Genomic DNA, 18,333 nt, shown 5'->3' on the forward strand with positions numbered 1-18,333 from the left:
GGGGCATGGAGAGAGGATGCTGTGAGCTGTGGTCAAAATGTTGAGTTGATACAGGAAGCCAGAGTGTGGTGTTGAGACACACACACACACACACACACACACACACACACACACACACACACACACACACACACACACACACACACACACACACACACACACACACACACACACACACACACACACACACACACACACACACAGAAGAGAGAGACAAACTGACAGAGAAAGAAGGAAATAAAGAACATAAGAAATAAAGAAAGACAGACAGACACAGGCAGGCAGACCATGACGACGGGACATGTGCTGCCATTCACCTCTCTGCTAGTCTTCCTGGGTAAGAGAGTTACCATGGAAATAAATCTATTTTATATTAGTGTCACTACAGGCACGTAGAACTTTGAGACTATCTGTTTGATTATTGTTGCCACGGAAACAGGAGAATCACGTTAATCCGCTTGTATCATTGGTAGTGAAACAGCAGTTCTATTGTTAGACCTTAACCTTTAATGTGGGGCGATAGTGTCGAGGAGGATTTGCAAGGAAGATGAAATCTTTGAATCTTATATTTCACCATCACCATCTTACATTGGAATAATTTGTATGGCATTTCTTGTTTGAATATATTAGGCTATATCGTCGCTGTCAGTCAGAAACCATGTATATCCTATTCATCTCTTTATGTTTTTTTCATAAATGAATGCCCTATTTTTATACTTCATCGTATGACAGTGTGCAGAAGTAGTGAAAATAACTGATCCACAAGCTCTCAACACATCACGATGCGACGTGTTGAGAGATTGCGGATCTACTATTTTAGCTACTTCTGATTTTCTTTTGCCTATAATGAAAACAGGCACGCCAGGTTGAAAGGTTAAAGTTCTATTATGTAATAGTTTTTAGTGAATAAAATGTTATTTTGTTAAGTCTGTATGGTAGAGTATGTTAATACAATATATGCCTAACATAACAATTGAGGTGGTTGTATTTTATCTCGCCCTGCTCTTCTGTTGAGACATTTAGGCTTGTGTCTAGGTTTGACACGACCTTTGACACTATCCAGTTTCTGGTTTAATCTTAAGTGTAGGAGCTAAACTTGCATTGTCATTTCACCAGGGTGTTTGTCTGCATTGGGGGAGGTCCAGCAGAAGGGTGGACCCGTGCCTGGGACGCCCTACAACATCAGCAAGAATGATACAGGTCTGCGCAACGCCATCCTGACTGGCACCTACTCCTTCAACAACCAATCCAACGACATCTTCCTCTTCAAACCCTCTGCCATTGGTGGAGCTCAGAGACAGGTGGGAGGTTACGGACAGTGGTCCCATCATGCCTCTACTTTAGATTTCCACACACCGTTTTTACTGCTTCCAAAGTAAAATGTGTTAAGTTCATTAGAAAACAGCTTGGCCAGCAATGCATGTGCTCTGTGTTCCAGATCATTAAAGGAATCCGCTACCTGGTGGACTTGGAGATCTCCAGAACCGTCTGCAGTAAAAGACAGAAGAACCAGGATCTGTCAGTCTGTGACTTTCAACCAGAAGGACGCTTCCATCAGGTAACCAACTCATCCTGTCATCATGTGGTGTGTGTGTGTGTGTGTGTGTGTGTGTGTGTGTGTGTGTGTGAGTCACACTGTCACACATCTTGAGTGCCTGTTACGCATACAAAGGGATGTACGGTATATACTGTAGCACGTCATGACAGAATAGCAGGCCTAGACATCATAGGACAATAGGACATATCAAATGATGCATCTTCGGTGAGAACAGTTACATTCCTGTGTCATTTCATCCATGTTTCATCACTGTTACGGGTGTGAGTATGCAGTAGAGTTGTGTGTGGGTTTTGTGTCAGTGTATGTGTGGGATTGTGTGTGTGAGTTGAGTGTTCACTTCCAGGTGCTGAGCATTTCCTGATTGCTGGCTGCCAATCACCCTTGCTTCTGGTGATTGGGTGGAGAAGACTGGAGAAGACTATTTAAGATCTGTGAACACCTGTGGTCTCTGGCAGCATTTGCAGTAGTGCTGTCCACCCACACACACTTGGTGCTCTTTGTTTAGTACCTTTAAGTTACTATTTTGAGTTATTTAGTAAATGTGTATTATGTGAAAGCAATGGGCCACGGAAGCCAGCTTTTTGTATAAAGTCATGTTTTGTTAGATTATGTTAGAGTAGAGAATTTAGGACTTTATTGTACTTTATTTTCTGTTTGTCAGGTTAGTGTTTAACACACAAGATTATAGGATTAGGGCTGTTATGTTTATTTCCCTGAGTTGCTCCGTGTGTCCTATGATTTTGTTAAAGTGTGTAATTTAATGTAAATATCTTAAGCTATTAATAAAAATGGGTTTCACTCCCAATTCATGTTGCATCCCTTTTTCCTCTAGACTATAGGGACGTAACATATGGGGGCTCGTCCGGGATCTTTAATGAACTCATTTACATCCGATTGGTGGGTGGAACCTGTTTATAATTAGCAGGGGTTGTTGTTTGGCCTGGTGGAGATGAGGTTTCTGGTTTTGCCGACCCGGCCCGATTAAGCTTTTGAGAAAGTGTCTGCTGTAGCTGTGAGGGGGTAACACGTTTCGGAGTCGTGAGGAGCGCTCCGGTTGGTTAGGGGGCTGATGCTGGGGCTTAGGCTAGGTGGAAGCCTCCTGTATCCATGCTGCACAAACGGTTCTCCCCCAGCACAGTGGAGTTTGGCATAGAGTTGAGGCTCTGATGCTACGGTGCTATAAGGGTGGCAACTTCTGCTCCCCTCAGTTTCCATCAGGTCAGTCACCCCAATATATGTGTCTCCACCTAATACTCGCCAACCCATTTTGAGACTTTGTTGAGATGTGGTTATCAATACTCAGTTGTGGTGTAATGTATTGATCTCTACTGAGTTCTGTGTTAAAATGTGGTGGTAGGTGCTATCTCGTTATGTAGGAGTGTTCATTACTTAGAGGTATTTAATGACATTCGCTACTCTGTTCTGTAGCACTATCACTACTCGTTTGTGTTAAAATGTTGTAATAGGTGCTATTTCGTTATGTAGGAATGTTCATTACTTAGAGTTATTTAATGAAATTTGCTACCCTGTGTTCTGTAGCACTATTACTACTCGGATGTGATGTTACCATTTACCCAGTGGTTTCGTTACCTATGTGTTAAGTGATGTACCACTACTTTGGTGTAGGTAGTGGTTTCATGACTTTAGGATGTGGTGATTTTTCACTACTTTGGATTGGAGTTTGGTTATGTCGGGCTCTAGTTATGTCAGAGTCAGTATGTCTTTGTATTGTGTCCGATCCCTGTGTAAACGTTAGTCTTCAGGAGTGGGTCTTATGAACAAATCTAGTTTGTTTTTAAGTGTGGGGGTGTTACGGGTGTGAGTATGCAGTAGAGTTGTGTGTGGGTTTTGTGTCAGTGTATGTGTGGGATTGTGTGAGTTGAGTGTTCACTTCCAGGTGCTGAGCATTTCCTGATTGCTGGCTGCCAATCACCCTTGCTTCTGGTGATTGGGTGGAGAAGACTGGAGAAGACTATTTAAGATCTGTGAACACCTGTGGTCTCTGGCAGCATTTGCAGTAGTGCTGTCCACCCACACACACTTGGTGCTCTTTGTTTAGTACCTTTAAGTTACTATTTTGAGTTATTTAGTAAATGTGTATTATGTGAAAGCAATGGGCCACGGAAGCCAGCTTTTTGTATAAAGTCATGTTTTGTTAGATTATGTTAGAGTAGAGAATTTAGGACTTTATTGTACTTTATTTTCTGTTTGTCAGGTTAGTGTTTAACACACAAGATTATAGGATTAGGGCTGTTATGTTTATTTCCCTGAGTTGCTCCGTGTGTCCTATGATTTTGTTAAAGTGTGTAATTTAATGTAAATATCTTAAGCTATTAATAAAAATGGGTTTCACTCCCAATTCATGTTGCATCCCTTTTTCCTCTAGACTATAGGGACGTAACAATCACTGTGATAATAACACAGACATCTTTACAGCTTTGTCAGTTAACACACCCGATGTTGTTGTGGTATGATGAAGATCCCTGAGAAGTGTTCTTATCTTTGCAGTCGGGCAGAAACATCATATCTCCGGATTCCAACTTGAATGAATGCCCTACTTCAAGTACTTAAGAGTGTTGCAGAGAAGTTGTGAAAATAGCCGATGTTCAAGCTTAGAGCTTGTAGATCGGCTTATTTTTTGACTATTTTAAAATGTTTTTAAAATAATACAAAGTGAACAGCTTTGGACATACAAGGTTTCTACCCGACAGCAACGATATTAGAGATAGCCTGCACCTTTGACCCTAGCCTATCTTAGAACTAGGCTAGAGGTGCAGCCTAAATACAGTATTATATGACTTGGGATGCCCAAAAAGGAGGCCAAAAGGCTGGCAAAGTATTGTGCCGTCTCTCTACTATCATTGGCAGCCGCCATATATGGCGGCAACGCTGTTTCTTATGTTCATAGAGTAGGCCTACTGAGTGACATGTGTATTGTTTATTATTATTGATCATTATCCTCGTGGGGACCCAAAAGAAAGCATACCCTGTTCTGTTTGCTAGGGTATGCTGACATTTGTATTTCAGCATACCCTGTTCTGTCCTGTTGTTTCCCAGACATTTCAGCATACCCTGTTCTGTCCTGTTGTTTCCCAGGCCTGGCTCACACAGTTAAAACAATCGTTTATGCCTTACGTGAGGCATAAGGCCGTTTCAATTCATTCTATGGAAGTCACGTGGTTTTCTGTTTTACGTGTGCCTCACGGCTCTCTGGCTTTACCCCCCCTCCCCTAAGGCAAGTCAGCCTTAGCAAACCACGTGACTTCCATAGAATAGAATTGAAACGGCCTTATGCTTCACGTAAGGCATAAGGCAGCGACAAAACGATTGTTTGAACTGTGTGAGCCAGGCCCCAGACATTTCAGCATACCCTGTTCTGTCCTGTTGTGTTCCCCCACACATTTCAACATACCCTGTTCTGCCCTGTTGTGTTTCCCACACATTTCAGCTTACCCTGTTCTGTTTCCCAGACTTTGCAGTGTCACTTCGAGGTGTGGTCCATCCCCTGGCAGCATGTGATGAAGACCTTGTACTTCATCTGTCATCCCTGATGGACAAACACCACAAGCTGCCTGCAAACACATGCAGTTCTCAATGCTTTTACTGAAATTATTTACATCAGGGGTATTAAACAGGGGGTCCGGGACCCTTAAGGAGTCCTCAGTTACAGGGTTGTAGTGAATTGTTTGAACCCTCACCCTACTAACCCTTCTATCTCTCCTCCCCCCTACAGTCTGACTGTGGCTTCTCTTACCAGCCTTTGCTGGTGTGCAAGTGTATTTTATGTGACATAATAGTTGTGCCTTTTCACCTTTTTAACATTAAATTGTGATTAATAAACTGCTTAATTAAATTGTAACTTCCATTTGAGGAGTACATTTTATTGGTTGGTTTAAAATAAATGTACTTGATTATCTTAAGAAGCATGTCTCTGCTCCCTTCATTTACAAACGAACCTGTGTTGCAATTCAATGTGGTTACGTTAGCACTTTAATTGATTCCTTGGGTGGAACTCTCAAGGTGGCATAGTCGAAGTTACTGATCTGTTAAATTTCTGCCATACACATACAGTACATGAAATTAGTGATGACATTTACAGAAAACCAAGTCAAGTATTCTGTACAATACATGATTATTTTATCTTAGTGTTAAAAGTGGTGAATTAGTGAGCAAGCACACATAATTTTTAAGTAACTGTTTAAGTAAATATAGCCTACAGGCCTACACCTATAGGGCAGGTTTGAGTAGCTTAACTAGGTCTACCCATTTGCAGCATAAATACAATTTGATTTACAACATAAATAATCCAAATATAGTCACTGAGTCATTACTACGGTATTTAACAAAATATTACTGACTATGGCACAACAGGAGAAACAAACAAGATCGAGGGGATTTATGTGCTCTCACCACATGTTCTCAATCAACCTAATTAGATCCTGCATCCTGGAATGAATATGTGACCACCTCACAAAATGTCTGTAAAAAAATATTGATTACATGAACCCGATACATGGCATGCCTTTAAAATAAAGGGGGGGGGGGGGGGGCATCTTGTCCCATTTTGTCACTGACCTGATAAAATAATTATGCAACACCTTTTGACATAAATCAGTAAAATGACAGGAAACCAGGCAAGCACAACATCGAAATGACAAGATCAAGCACTGGAATGAGTTCTAGATAAGAATCTGTCAGCCAATAGAGGCTTGCCATAGGTAATGCTGGCCCAATTAATGACCATTTTGAAAACCTCATACTTGATGTGATTAGGATTATATGGCAAAAAGTAGAATACTGGGAAAACACATGCAAGTACCAATTATGCTTTAATTTAAAGGTACTATACCATAAAGCATGTGTAAGAAATACTGCACATGAAACACACACATTTTAATCTCACTTTATTTTGAGTGAATGATACTGCCCTCTGGAGGATATTGACCTTCTCTGGTATGATGAACTGCAATAAAATGAATAGCATGAACTGAGCCATCCAACAATGCCAGCACAATATTAGTAAAATAGTGTTTGTATTATTATTCTGAACTTGTTCTTGCTGTTACATACAACGCACCAGTTTAAGAAATCTCAGATTATGTTTTAACCTTTGATTTTATGAAATATACAAGACCATTAGGGTTTTAAGGACGATGCTTCTGAACATGTATTCCAGTAGTTCGACCAATTCAAAATTCTCTTTAATCTTCAAATAAAATATTACTGTATGGCTTGACTTTACCAGCCAAATGATACAGAGCAGCCGTGTTAAAGCTACAAGCCAAGAGACATGCTGGCCTCTATGGAAACTAAATGAAATCAGTCTTGGTGAATGGTGACTGAGAACTTTAATCCATGAGACATGTGTAGCTGTGTATACACTACAATAACAGGAAATTAAGAACAAACTGCAACTAAGGGGAGAAAAAAAAGACAAAATGCTTCCAGCACTTCAGTCCGCCACTTTATTGTAACCAGATTACATAGAAAATGTTGCATCAATAATAGGAGTCTGTGGAAGTACAGCTCTTTCAGGGCGCTGGTCAGACTGCTCGAGTGGTGGCTGCTGTCGTCGTCGTTGCTGCAGAGCTGCTGCTGCTGGTGGTGGTGGTACCACTTGCTGCTGGCATCTTCTTCAATGTCCTGTTCAACTGCAGGGACAAAGGTGCAAACTTTATTTAAACAGAGGTCTATTAAGACTGGCATAACATTTTAAGTCAAATGTAGGGCTGTGTATGGTTGTTTGGTTTACAATACCGATAGTGGTTGGGATACAATCATTAAAACTTGGATGGATAAACAGTTAGATTTCCTTTTCAATCATTTTAATGCTTTAATACACAGCCATGGTCAATCATCACCTCTTCGAATTTATGGATCTGTCTGATGAAAAAGTCTCCGTAGCGACGGGCGACCTTGGTGTCAGCGATGTGGATCATATCCTAGGGAAACAAGGTGGAAAGACAAAACACAGACACAAGTTAAAGTAGGAGTATGCCGGTGGCACCTGTCTAGTTATGCCAATTGTGCAAATTAAATTACAGTTAAGTGTTTTATACAACTTGCACACATGACCAATATTGAGGAGACAACCTGTTAACAGTGCAATGCTTCGTATGTGTATTGGATGGATGGATTAGCAAAGGTAGCACACCTTGAAATATCCGCTAACAGCAAATACCACAAGGTAGTTAACAGTACTGAAGCTACCATTTATATGGGGCCCATTTCTTATCGGTTTTGAGTTCTGAGAAAACAAGTGTCAATTAGACTCCTGCTCACCCTGTCAATGTAAAAGTCGACCTCGGAGGCAGACTGGAACTCCCCATCTAATGCAGAGATGCCGCTGGTCCACACCAGATTCTTCATCTTATGTTTGAAGACCAGGAGCTGGATGCGGAACTCCTGCTCCGTCATGTCCAAGAACCCTGCCAGCTTAGCCACTGGCATGGTGGTGTACAGCTTCAGGAAACTGGACATAAAATGATGTTAGAGATATAGAATAATTTGTGTTTGGAAATTACTATGAATGTACTATCTGTTTTAACCTTCCTGGGGTAACAGAGTGACACATGGGACATTATTTGTTTAGTTCAAGTCATAGGAAATATGGAAATATGTTATGCCTGCTTAGCATGGCAAAAGGGTGGCAACTTTAACGTACATTGAACTAGGGCTGCAAGTAACGATTACACTCACTCTCAATCTGGTCATTACCCAATTATGTGATTATTATAAACCCTAGAATGACCGTAAAATGAGATTCTCAGGTACAAAATTATGGTAAATGCTCATTACAAATAATCTGAACGCAGACAGACACCTTGGAATTGTTTAATATTGTAACTCTTCAGTCAACACAGTAAAGCCCTCATCCATACAGTGAATGAGTGTTGTACCTGCGGATGGTGGAGAGCTGAGCCTGCTGCTGGACCTCCTCAGCGAACACCTTCAGCTGCTGGCTGAAAGGCTCTTTGTGGTAGTTGGGGTTGACATTGTCATAGTTGGGCACCACAGGTGACAGGAACTTGGGACAGGCAAAGCTAAACAGCTCTTCAAACACCTGCAGGTCTCTGCAGATGGACAGAAAAACTCCAGGTCACACTCACCCATAATTGACTTTGCGATACAGCATCTTTCCATCATGCTGTATCTCAGTACTTTATTTTTTTGCCCTGTAATCTGTATTCTTTTTAACTTTTGTACTGTCCTCAGCGACTCCCTTGCAGGGTCAATAAAAGGTCCTAATCATCTTAATTATTATGTTACATGATGGGGTCTAATAACAGTGTGGCTTATATGGAGGTTCTTTTCCGCCTCTCCATTGACTTCCAGTATAAAACGAAAGATTTAAGTATAAAACATTATGTGAAAAATGTTCAGGGATTTACTTCCTTTGGGGGGGGGGGGCTTTTATCCCTTTATGGATAGGACTGACATGAAATGGGGGGAGAGAAGGGGAGTGAAATGCAGCAAAGGCCGTCGGGATTGGGGCTGGAACCCACGATGTGCTGCCAGGCTACATTGAGCCTAGGTGCCTGGTACAGGCCGGGATTTACTTCCTTGGCCTACTGGGAGTATGCACAAGAAATTTGGCTCTGACCAGCACAGTGGTTTGCGAGATTAGCAGCAGAAAGTCAGAGACAGACACACAGACACCCTTCTCTGCCCCTTGGTGCCACGCCATAATAAAAAGATGAATTGAGGTAAGAGATTGCACTCGAGTCGATACCAAAGATATAGTAATTTATATAGTAAAAGCAGAATGTAACTATTTATTTCTTAAATATTGTTTAAACTTTCCCTACAGTTGATCATGTGGGAGGGTGTAGATAACGTGTCTGCTTCGATCCTGGGTACCGCCAACTCAGGATGACTGAGCATGGGATGTCCAAGATTTTATATAAAGTAAACCAACTGTTGAGTGCTGGACAAACTAACTATTGTATTAATCCAGGAACACTTAGATGTGAGACTATCCAAAAGAAACAAGAAATCAAGGAATGTCCTTTCAGTGCATGGTCTTTTCCTTACCCCTTCTGCATTCTCAGCATCTTGTCTCCGTACTTTTCTCTCAGTTGTGTGTGGATGCTCTCGTCAATGCGCATGGGATACATGGTGAGAGCGATGGCCAGCAGACCGTGCATTTGCTCATTTTGCTTGTTGATCTACACAACATGGAGAACGATAGCAAGTTATCTTATAGCTAACCAAAGCTACATTTATTAAGTCTACTATATTGTATAAACTATAATGATTAATAGAAACAATGTAGTAGTCTGCAGCATTCATGCATTGTATAGTGATGAAGTTAGTTTTAGTACTTGAACAATACAAAATTATTGATTTCAAACATTGCTGTTTTGCCTTTAATTTGTTTCAAAGCAAAACATTGCCTTTAGTACCTGGTGTTCACAAATTCCATGAAATCTTCCCCAGACAATAGGGGTGTAACAATACCAAACCGAACCGCCATACAGAACCAAACGGCCCATACCGAATGAGTGCCTAATCATATTTTTGGGGGAATGCGGAACTGAAATAATGATTTTCCACACAGACATATGAAGCATGGTACACCGTACCCGTTCACAATCACAACACCACCATGGTTGTTTTTCTTACCCTTAAAATCTTCCAGTGCTTTTTGTAACCAACTTTGAAAGGAATGTGCAATGGAAACGTTGTGTACAGCGTTATTGATTTTTTTTTTACTGTACAGGAAAAAAATTACTGAACCGTGTCTTCACAACCGAAATACGCACACAACCAAAATCTTTATGTACCACCCGTAATAGAATGCCATGCAGATCCACAGACTGACCATCTCATATTTGTATGTAGACCTCTGGAACATGTTCCTGGTCCTCTGGATGTAGAGCAGGATGTTGGCAAAGACACGGATGGCGTCCTGGTACCTCCTCATCATCAGGTAGGCAAAGCCCACATAGTAGTAAGTGGTGATCTGGCACTCAGGCACACGAGAGTACATACTCTGAATAAGAGGAACAACAATACGTGATCAGGAGAAGAAGGAGGCAGGTACGGTGTATGTGTGAGTGTCTGCTATTTTCCTCGTCAACATTCAAGCAAGAATCAGCAATAGTGCGTTCTAAACTGTACCTTCTTGTTCAACTCAATGTTCTCCAGGACTTTGATGGCCTGGTAGTAATCACCAAGCAGAGAGTGCAGCCTCAACAGCCCAACCAAGCTGAAGTAGCCCAACATCTTATACAGGGAGTGGCGGCCATACTCTCCTGCAACACTCTCTGGATCTCCTGAAAGAACCAAAACAGGGTGCGTTAGCCATCTCATATAGCACTGTAACTGAATAAAACTAACTAACCATAATTTATTCAAGATATCAAAAAGTTGAATCTATGACCTAGGCTAGGCGATCCAAATCCAAATGGTATTTAAAAGCTTTTTAACACATTGAATGCCAGTCGCGTAGATCTACGCGAACCTATTTAAAGCCGCAGCGTGCCAGTCGCGTAGATCTACGCGAACCGCCGATTCCCATTGAAATTGCCCCAGGTGCACTTTCCGAATTTTTTTGATCCATTTCCGTTTCCGGTCGGAAACGGAATTATTCGGGTTCCGTTTTTTTCGATCGTATCCGCTTCCTGTCTGGGATCCTGTTTAAAACTCGATTTTCTCGGTTGTTGTTTTTCTCCTCGCTGATCACTGTTTAGCGTTGATCGGCTGTATCTTCAAGATGGCGGCTCGCATTTGGAAACTGTTTTCGCTGGCCGTTTCTCACAGATCCGCTGTGTGTTTAGAACCAAATGAACGCGCACTTTTAACTTATTTAGCGAGGTCTGTGGCGACATGAAAAAAACAAAAAAACAACAATAAAACGCTGGCACTGGTGAGTACATTATGAGATTAAACTCTGGCATGGAATGTGTTAAGAATTCTATAGTGAGTTTATAAAACCTTTTCAGACCTTGAATTTTGTTTTATTTATATCTTACAACATTTTTGTCTCTACAAATGCAGCACCAGTCACCACACATCATTACATCTCTGTTTTAGCCAAGTCTGCAGTAAAAGCTTTGACTAGAAGTCAATTGTATTAGTTAAGCCAAAGACAGAAATTAATTTCTACTATCCATGGTTTCTACCTTAACAGTTGTCTAAATCACAGCCAATCAAATGTCTTCTAGAATTTACAAGGTCTCCATTTTCTTTAGATTTTCCCCAGACTGCCATGAGCAAGACAGACATCTATCCGTCTTGACAAGCTCGTGGCGCAGATTGCATGGGTTTGTTAACACTTTCATTTATAGTATTTGTAGTAATGTTGTTCTTTGCCATTTGTCTAGAATGTTGAAATTGTATGAATGTATTTATTGATTATATTTTTCGTCTCTGCTTCACTCAAATACAAAATACAGATGGCTCATTTTACACACATTTGCACTCAAAAGGACCACAAGGAAAAAAAGCTCTCAATTTTTTTTGTGATTAATTATTTTGACAGATATGTACAAATAGTGTATACGGTCATGTATAGTATATGTATTCTTGTCACAAAATAAAAACATCAATCAATCAATCATTATCTCTTGTCAAATCAAACTGGTCGGTCAAAGTAATTGCATTAAATCAAAATGCTTTGTCTGAACATTAGCTATAGGCTACCACAAAGGCTGAATGTTTGATTAAATATTAATTTAATATTGGTAGGTTAAGAGACTGAGGGTACTGTTAGGATGGAAACTGGATGGGTGGACAGATTGTCACTGGGGGGATACACTTGAATTGACTCTTGTGTTCACATGAATGTTACGTTTTTAACAAATATTGACATAACTGGGTTTTGGTAGTGAAACGTGCCTGCTCAGTCCAAATATAATGTATAAAACATGTTTCCAGAAATCTGGCCACAAGATTCATTGGATTAAGTGGTGTCCCATGTGGCTAGGGAAAATGTTTACATTGGTCTACCCCTGTCCATATTCTGTATGTCCTAAGGGATATTCTGTGTTTTGTTTTCTGTAAACAAATGTCTTTTTTAATTAAATCAAACTCAGTCCACGGTTTTGGCTGGCAACAAGAAGCATCATGAGAGTCCTTACCTCCACTGGTGTAGACTTCCAGCTGACGGTTGATGTTGCTCTTGTCCACCAGGGAGTGCAGCACATTGAGCACACTGTGAACGTTCCAGATCTTTGGGTTGTTCCTCAAGAACTCAATCTCTTCCTCTGACTTCTTGGCCGTCTTACAGCGGTACTGGCTGAAGGACTGGAACTGGACAGGAAAACAGCAGAATGTTAAATGTGTGCATTCAGTGCAATGTCTGCTACAGTAATTTGAATACTATTCATTTTGTTTTTACACACCGAGATGCCAGTTGGTTAGGGTTGCGTCTGAATTGTACCAATACGCTAAACCCACTATTATTTGCAATAGACTGTTAGACCGAGATCTGACACTTTAACATTATACGGCTTGGTTGAATTCTCAATTCTGATGGATTAATCATGGCATAAGTGGTCTGTTATTTCTTGATAGCAGACCACTGCTATGAAAAACAGACCATTACTCAATAGAGAGTGAGCACCCTGATATCAATATGTGGTGCCTGGTATTTGCAACATATCCAACATGGCGGCCAAGGTAAACAAACACACTGTCATTTTACAGCTTAAAAGTACTCGAAACACAGAAAAACAGAATACAGTAACTTGAATCTTGATTTGATCAGAATATCCTTCCTACTAGTTTTGTGAGCCAGCCGTGTTGCGCTAGACAGACCTCATTGTATTGACATGAATTATATCATTTTAATCAATAAAATATTTGTTTTGCAATATTTTGTGTCAAATTATTGATTGATTTATTACCTGATAGATGAACTCATCAATAATGTCCCACAGCCACTGGTTGGGTAGTTCCAAGGGGGCAGGGCCATCGGCATCTGTTGACGAACACATATGTGACTCCTTTTTTGCTTAATTTAGTCATGGTAATTCCCAGTTTCCCCCCACACACACACACTTGTGTAATCTTGTCACTGCTGACTTCTACTGGTCGGTTTTTGGACTGGTTGGTCCTAAGGGTGATATTGAAACCACATGCCTCTTCCGATACACATACTTATTTTCACCTGCCAGTGACAAGCTTCACCGGGAGGACCCGTGCATGCGGGGAAACACCCCATTCCTCATAGTTAAACACCCCTGCTGACAGGCAACCATGACCAACCTGTGGGAGTCACTAGTGCAAGAGATTCAAGAGTGCAGCGACAAAGATTGCCCTCCCTGTCCTGCATCCCTCCCACAAACACGGGGCATTGGAACGCATGGCCAAGCCAGAGGCACCATGGAGGAACTGAAACCCTGTGTCCACAGTGGTGGGCAGAAGCTTTAACCCTGTGCTACCCGAGAGCCCTGTGACTCTTCTTTCTTAACCACTTCAACCAAAGCGTCCCTATTCCGAGGTGAACATTTGGCGAATACAACAGACCTACAACCTTAGGGTTTAATTGGTTCAAATACAAACAAGCTCATTCATAAGTATTGGCACTGCAAGATTATTATTACTTACTGAGAATGTAGTTGAAGAGATTGCAGTAATTGTAGTATGACTCAAACCTCTGGTCCAAAGTTGGTCCACCCTGCATTATCAAACGATTTTCAAACAAATCAAATACAGGTATCCACAATGCAGATCCTTGGGTCATATGAAATAATATTTTAGAAGTGCTTTCATCAAGCAGTCACTCACGCTGACTTTGGCGTAGATGTGTCTATAGTAAAGCTCCTTGTACAGGATCAGGAACACAGCATCTAGAGGGATGTAACATGTCACAATACACTGTGATGTGATGTCTCTGCCATCCAGTCATACCGGAGATTGACAATCATATCACATTGTGTTCTCAAAGTACTCTTCACTCAACCCACTCCACCAATTGTTCAATGCATGTTCATGTGCTTTGTCCAAACATGGCCACATAAAACCATTTTCTATAATTTTATAATCAAAGTAGTGAAGGTAATGAGCTGAAGTGGAAATGTCCTTCACATGTGAGATACATGTAACAAGTCATTATGTAATCAACTTCAGCATGTAACACTGACAGACTTACCATTGCCAACAAGGGAAGCAATAGCCTCAGCCTCTGGCCAAGGAGAATTCTTGAAGAAACGGTCAGTAAGCTTGTTCCAGCTGCAGACAGAGGAGAAAAGAGAGGCAGGTATGAAGACACCCTCACCCCAAACACAGCACTACATCCTTATAAAAGCAACAACAGATGTTATTCAATTAAGCAATATTATATTACATGACAGGATATGCTTTACTGTCATTACTGGCACAACAGTTAAACCCCCAAGGATTCTGCGATTCCGTGATCGCGGAATTACCACTGATTTCTCAGCAGAATACAAGGCACGGTGCAGAAAACAAGCAGAATGACGAGAATTGTTGTTGTTTTTATCAGTTTTTTAAGATAGATGGGGTGCAACGTGCATGCATGTGCAGTATTGTGTGTGGATATAGTTTTGGAGAAGGCAGGTTCTAAAGCAGATGGCGCCGATTTAAAATGGAATGGAAACGGGCTGGCTTTTCACAGTGAATTCAGCACAAGTCATGACAGCGGCAGATGTGATTTACAGCGATGGGCATAATAGAGCAATTTCTCTGTGTGCGTGTGTGTGTGTGTGTGTGAGAGACAGAGTGAGTGACTGTGTGTGTGTGTGCGTGTGTGTGTGTGAGAGAGAGAGAGAAAAACAGAGTGAGTGAGAGACTGTGTGCGCGTGTGTGTTATAATAATATTAACTATCAAGGCACGGAATCAAGGATTGTTCTCTGTGGAATCAAGACTTTTTCTCCACGTAATCCTGGGGGGACAAAACAGTGAAGTGATCACTGGCATCAAGTTCCGTAAGCATCACTGAATTAAGTCTGTGATGGTCAGTGTTACTGTGGTGAAAAAGACACGTGGCGTTTCGGTAGTTAACCCCCCCCCCACCTTCAAATTGTATTGTGGTGATGAGCTCAGGTTATGCATCACGTATCACAGCAATGCAATTAATGTCCCAGCCCTACACTGAAGTGCCAATAATGATGGTAAAGCACACCCTCAAGTACAATAATTCAATTATACAAGGTTACCACCAAATGAAAACATAATCAACATACTGTACAGTATATTCATATTGTGGGACGATTAGCTCACATAGAAACCAGTCAAAAACGTTTTGCTAGTGTTATTTCTGTTTCCATGGAAATACAAGGGATCTTACTGAGACCATTTCTAGTCCCTGTTGACTCATCCAGCCAACTTGAGTGAATGCCTTCTACAGATTGCGGGATTCGCCAAACTGAATAAACACCATACATAGAAACATAAAACTGGCTTGCAAGCTCAGTCATGCTGTACCCAAGATATTTGCTGGACTTTTTTTTCATGCGCAGACACAGATGTAGCTACATCTGCGATTCTGCAAACTTCACATGTATTTTTAAACCAGTAGCACGGTGTCACTGTCAACTCACCAGCACAGCTGATGTCGGCTGCGTTCTAATATTTTTCAAGCATTCTAATAATATCAAGATTGATCAGAGATATATCTGATCAACAACAGAGTAATATAGAAAGTGATTAGTCCATTTTCATTTGAGTACAGCAAGGTGTGCTGTCATGCTGATTTGATTACATTTCACATTTGTAGGTGACCAATCACGTTGCTTAATCATAACTATCAGTTGTTTATACAGTGTGTATTTGGTGCGAGTAGAGAAACTGTCCTCAGTTCAGAGAAGACCCTGGTTCTGTCCTGTCTAAGAGCTGAGACTTGAGCATGGACTGATCCACACCTACAGAATAATACAGAAAATGAATAAATGAAACATGTACCTGTTCTCATACACATCCTGGATCTCATAGATCTTCTGTTCGATGCTCTCGCTGGACACGCGGTTGGACTGCAGCTCATACACCTTCTGGTCAATCAGGTCCGAGGTGGTTTTGTGGAAATACTGCAGGAAGTTCTTGATCACCTCTGGGATCACATGATAGGAGGTCTGCTGGCTCTCATACTGCCGGCTCTCGTAGGCCAGGTCTGCTTTGGGGTCACCTGCAACCATATACACCAACCACAAACAAACCAATGACCCACTATGGCTATAGTGCACGGTGTGCCAGTGCAATAACATTGAAAACTTGATAATCAAGCAGAGGGGTTTGACAAACCGGTGTGCCCTTCGTAGTCATTGGTGGTGGTGGTGGTGGTGCTGCCCCCGCCCCCCGAGGTGTAGGAATAGGGATCGTACTGTGAAGACATTAAAGAAACCACACAGTATTTATTCATATTTTACATGTAAATGCTGGACTAAACAGCTGACATTATCGTTATTTGCTAATGTTAGCTGCACTGCTCTAGCACTCGTCTCTTCTGGTTAGCTAGCAAGTAGCAACGTAGTGAATCCAATTGTTTTGATTAAACATATTTGCCCTGGGTTGACAGTCATGATAATGCTGCCAGATGGGTTCATCATCATCCTCCTCCTCCTCATCAAGTTGGCTCCCCCTGCTATGCCGGGTGAGCTAGCTAGCTAAAACGTTAGCAGTTAGCTAACTGGTAGCTAACGACACCTTTTTCTTGACTAGCATTACTTTGAATACTTCCCATATGAATTCGTTAAAACGTATGGAAGAAACACATACGCTGGCGTCAACTTCCTCGGTCTCGTGGTACGACATGTTGAGAGAGGACCAGATGTAACAGATACAGGTGGTAAAATGTGCTGCTGTTAGCAACGAACAACCACGCAGCTTCTGTCTGCGGGAGCCGGAAGGATGGAAGAGCAACAGGAAGGAGAAGGCATAAGGTATTCTACCAGTGTTGCCAGATTTGATGAGAGGGATAGGCAACCAGGTCTACATGAGCTGAGCACTTTAAACCTATTATGCTCGCGTTGTGTGCTTGCAGATCTCAGATCTGCTATTTTCAAAAAGATTCTTGGGGGGGGAAAAAAAATATATATAATATATTTGTTTTTAAAACATTTGAACACAAATCTGTCTCGGGCACAAAACATTTTCAGATGGGGTTCTGGGTTCTGCGCTACTAATTTGGGGGTCCTTAATTATTGCTAAAACAATATAAATTAAAACATTTGGAAGCAAGCCCAAATAAGCAACTACACTTCAGAAACAAGCCCAAAAAGAAAACACAAGCCGCAACAACCAATATATTTACAAGCAACTTAACAGAAAAACAAGCCCAAACTCCCTTATAATAACCAGACATGGCAACACTACTTTTCGCCAGCAGCATTGTGGGATCGCGGCGGGTACCGAGTGTTTAAGAAGAAGAACCCACCCCACCCTACTATTTATGTACATACTTTCGTGGTAAAATATAAATATCCCTATCTACCATCATCCTAAATAATATAATAAGGAGACATGAAGAGATGTATAATATAGCTGTAAATCACTTGAGAACGTTGCTAATAAAAACAGTGGGTTGAGATGAATACCAAAACGCTCGCCCCAAAACACAGTCGCCCGGGGCAAATCCGGCGACCTCGGAAAGGTCGCCAACTGGTATTCCTAAACGCAACCTCAGTAAAACTATGCTTAAACCTAACCTTATTCCGGAACGTAACCTCAGTAAACAATGCCTAAACCTAAACTTGTTTTATTTCTAACCTTATCCTCAGTAAACGAATACAAGAACCGCTGGGGGCGAGCGTTTTGGGGCGAGTCTTTTGGTTACCGTTGTGATTACTTACACATGCCAGTAGATGGGAGT

At 41.4% G+C, this 18,333-nt stretch overlaps 2 protein-coding genes across 2 annotated transcripts; one reads left to right on the forward strand and one right to left on the reverse strand.

Moving 5' to 3' along the window:
• Nucleotides 1-212: 212 nt before the first annotated feature.
• On the forward strand, nt 213-5,481 carry cst7 (cystatin f). Its single transcript, XM_080449200.1, has 4 exons — nt 213-337; nt 1,117-1,301; nt 1,439-1,558; nt 5,029-5,481. The coding sequence occupies exons 1-4, from the start codon at nt 289-291 to the stop codon at nt 5,107-5,109; spliced, it is 435 nt and encodes a 144-aa protein (XP_080305326.1). The 5' UTR covers nt 213-288; the 3' UTR covers nt 5,110-5,481.
• A 1,525-nt stretch (nt 5,482-7,006) lies between these two features.
• eif3s6ip (eukaryotic translation initiation factor 3, subunit 6 interacting protein) lies at nt 7,007-17,371 on the reverse strand. Its single transcript, XM_080450453.1, has 15 exons — nt 17,241-17,371; nt 16,767-16,845; nt 16,431-16,650; nt 14,658-14,737; nt 14,294-14,355; nt 14,114-14,183; nt 13,411-13,484; nt 12,643-12,814; nt 10,682-10,836; nt 10,383-10,553; nt 9,593-9,726; nt 8,458-8,631; nt 7,841-8,030; nt 7,420-7,500; nt 7,007-7,209 (listed from the first exon to the last, which is right to left on the reverse strand). Exons 1-15 carry the CDS (start codon nt 17,274-17,276, stop codon nt 7,102-7,104), a joined length of 1,806 nt encoding a protein of 601 aa, XP_080306579.1. The 5' UTR covers nt 17,277-17,371; the 3' UTR covers nt 7,007-7,101.
• Nucleotides 17,372-18,333: the final 962 nt, after the last annotated feature.

Source organism: Gymnoscopelus braueri (assembly GCF_963280865.1).
Source record: "Gymnoscopelus braueri genome assembly, chromosome: 14".
NCBI classification, from domain to species: Eukaryota; Metazoa; Chordata; class Actinopteri; order Myctophiformes; family Myctophidae; genus Gymnoscopelus; species Gymnoscopelus braueri.

Excerpts from the sequence above, each read along its gene's own strand:
- cst7 (XM_080449200.1), top strand. The coding sequence starts at position 289 with ATGACGACGGGACATGTGCTGCCATTCACCTCTCTGCTAGTCTTCCTG. Across the intron at positions 1,302-1,438 it reads TTGGTGGAGCTCAGAGACAG|ATCATTAAAGGAATCCGCTA; the intron begins GTGGGAGGTTAC and ends TCTGTGTTCCAG. Across the intron at positions 1,559-5,028 it reads CAGAAGGACGCTTCCATCAG|ACTTTGCAGTGTCACTTCGA; the intron begins GTAACCAACTCA and ends TCTGTTTCCCAG.
- eif3s6ip (XM_080450453.1), bottom strand. The coding sequence starts at position 17,276 with ATGTCGTACCACGAGACCGAGGAAGTTGACGCCAGC. Across the intron at positions 8,031-8,457 it reads CAGCTCTCCACCATCCGCAG|TTTCCTGAAGCTGTACACCA; the intron begins GTACAACACTCA and ends TTTTATGTCCAG. Across the intron at positions 7,210-7,419 it reads AGATCCATAAATTCGAAGAG|TTGAACAGGACATTGAAGAA; the intron begins GTGATGATTGAC and ends TTGTCCCTGCAG.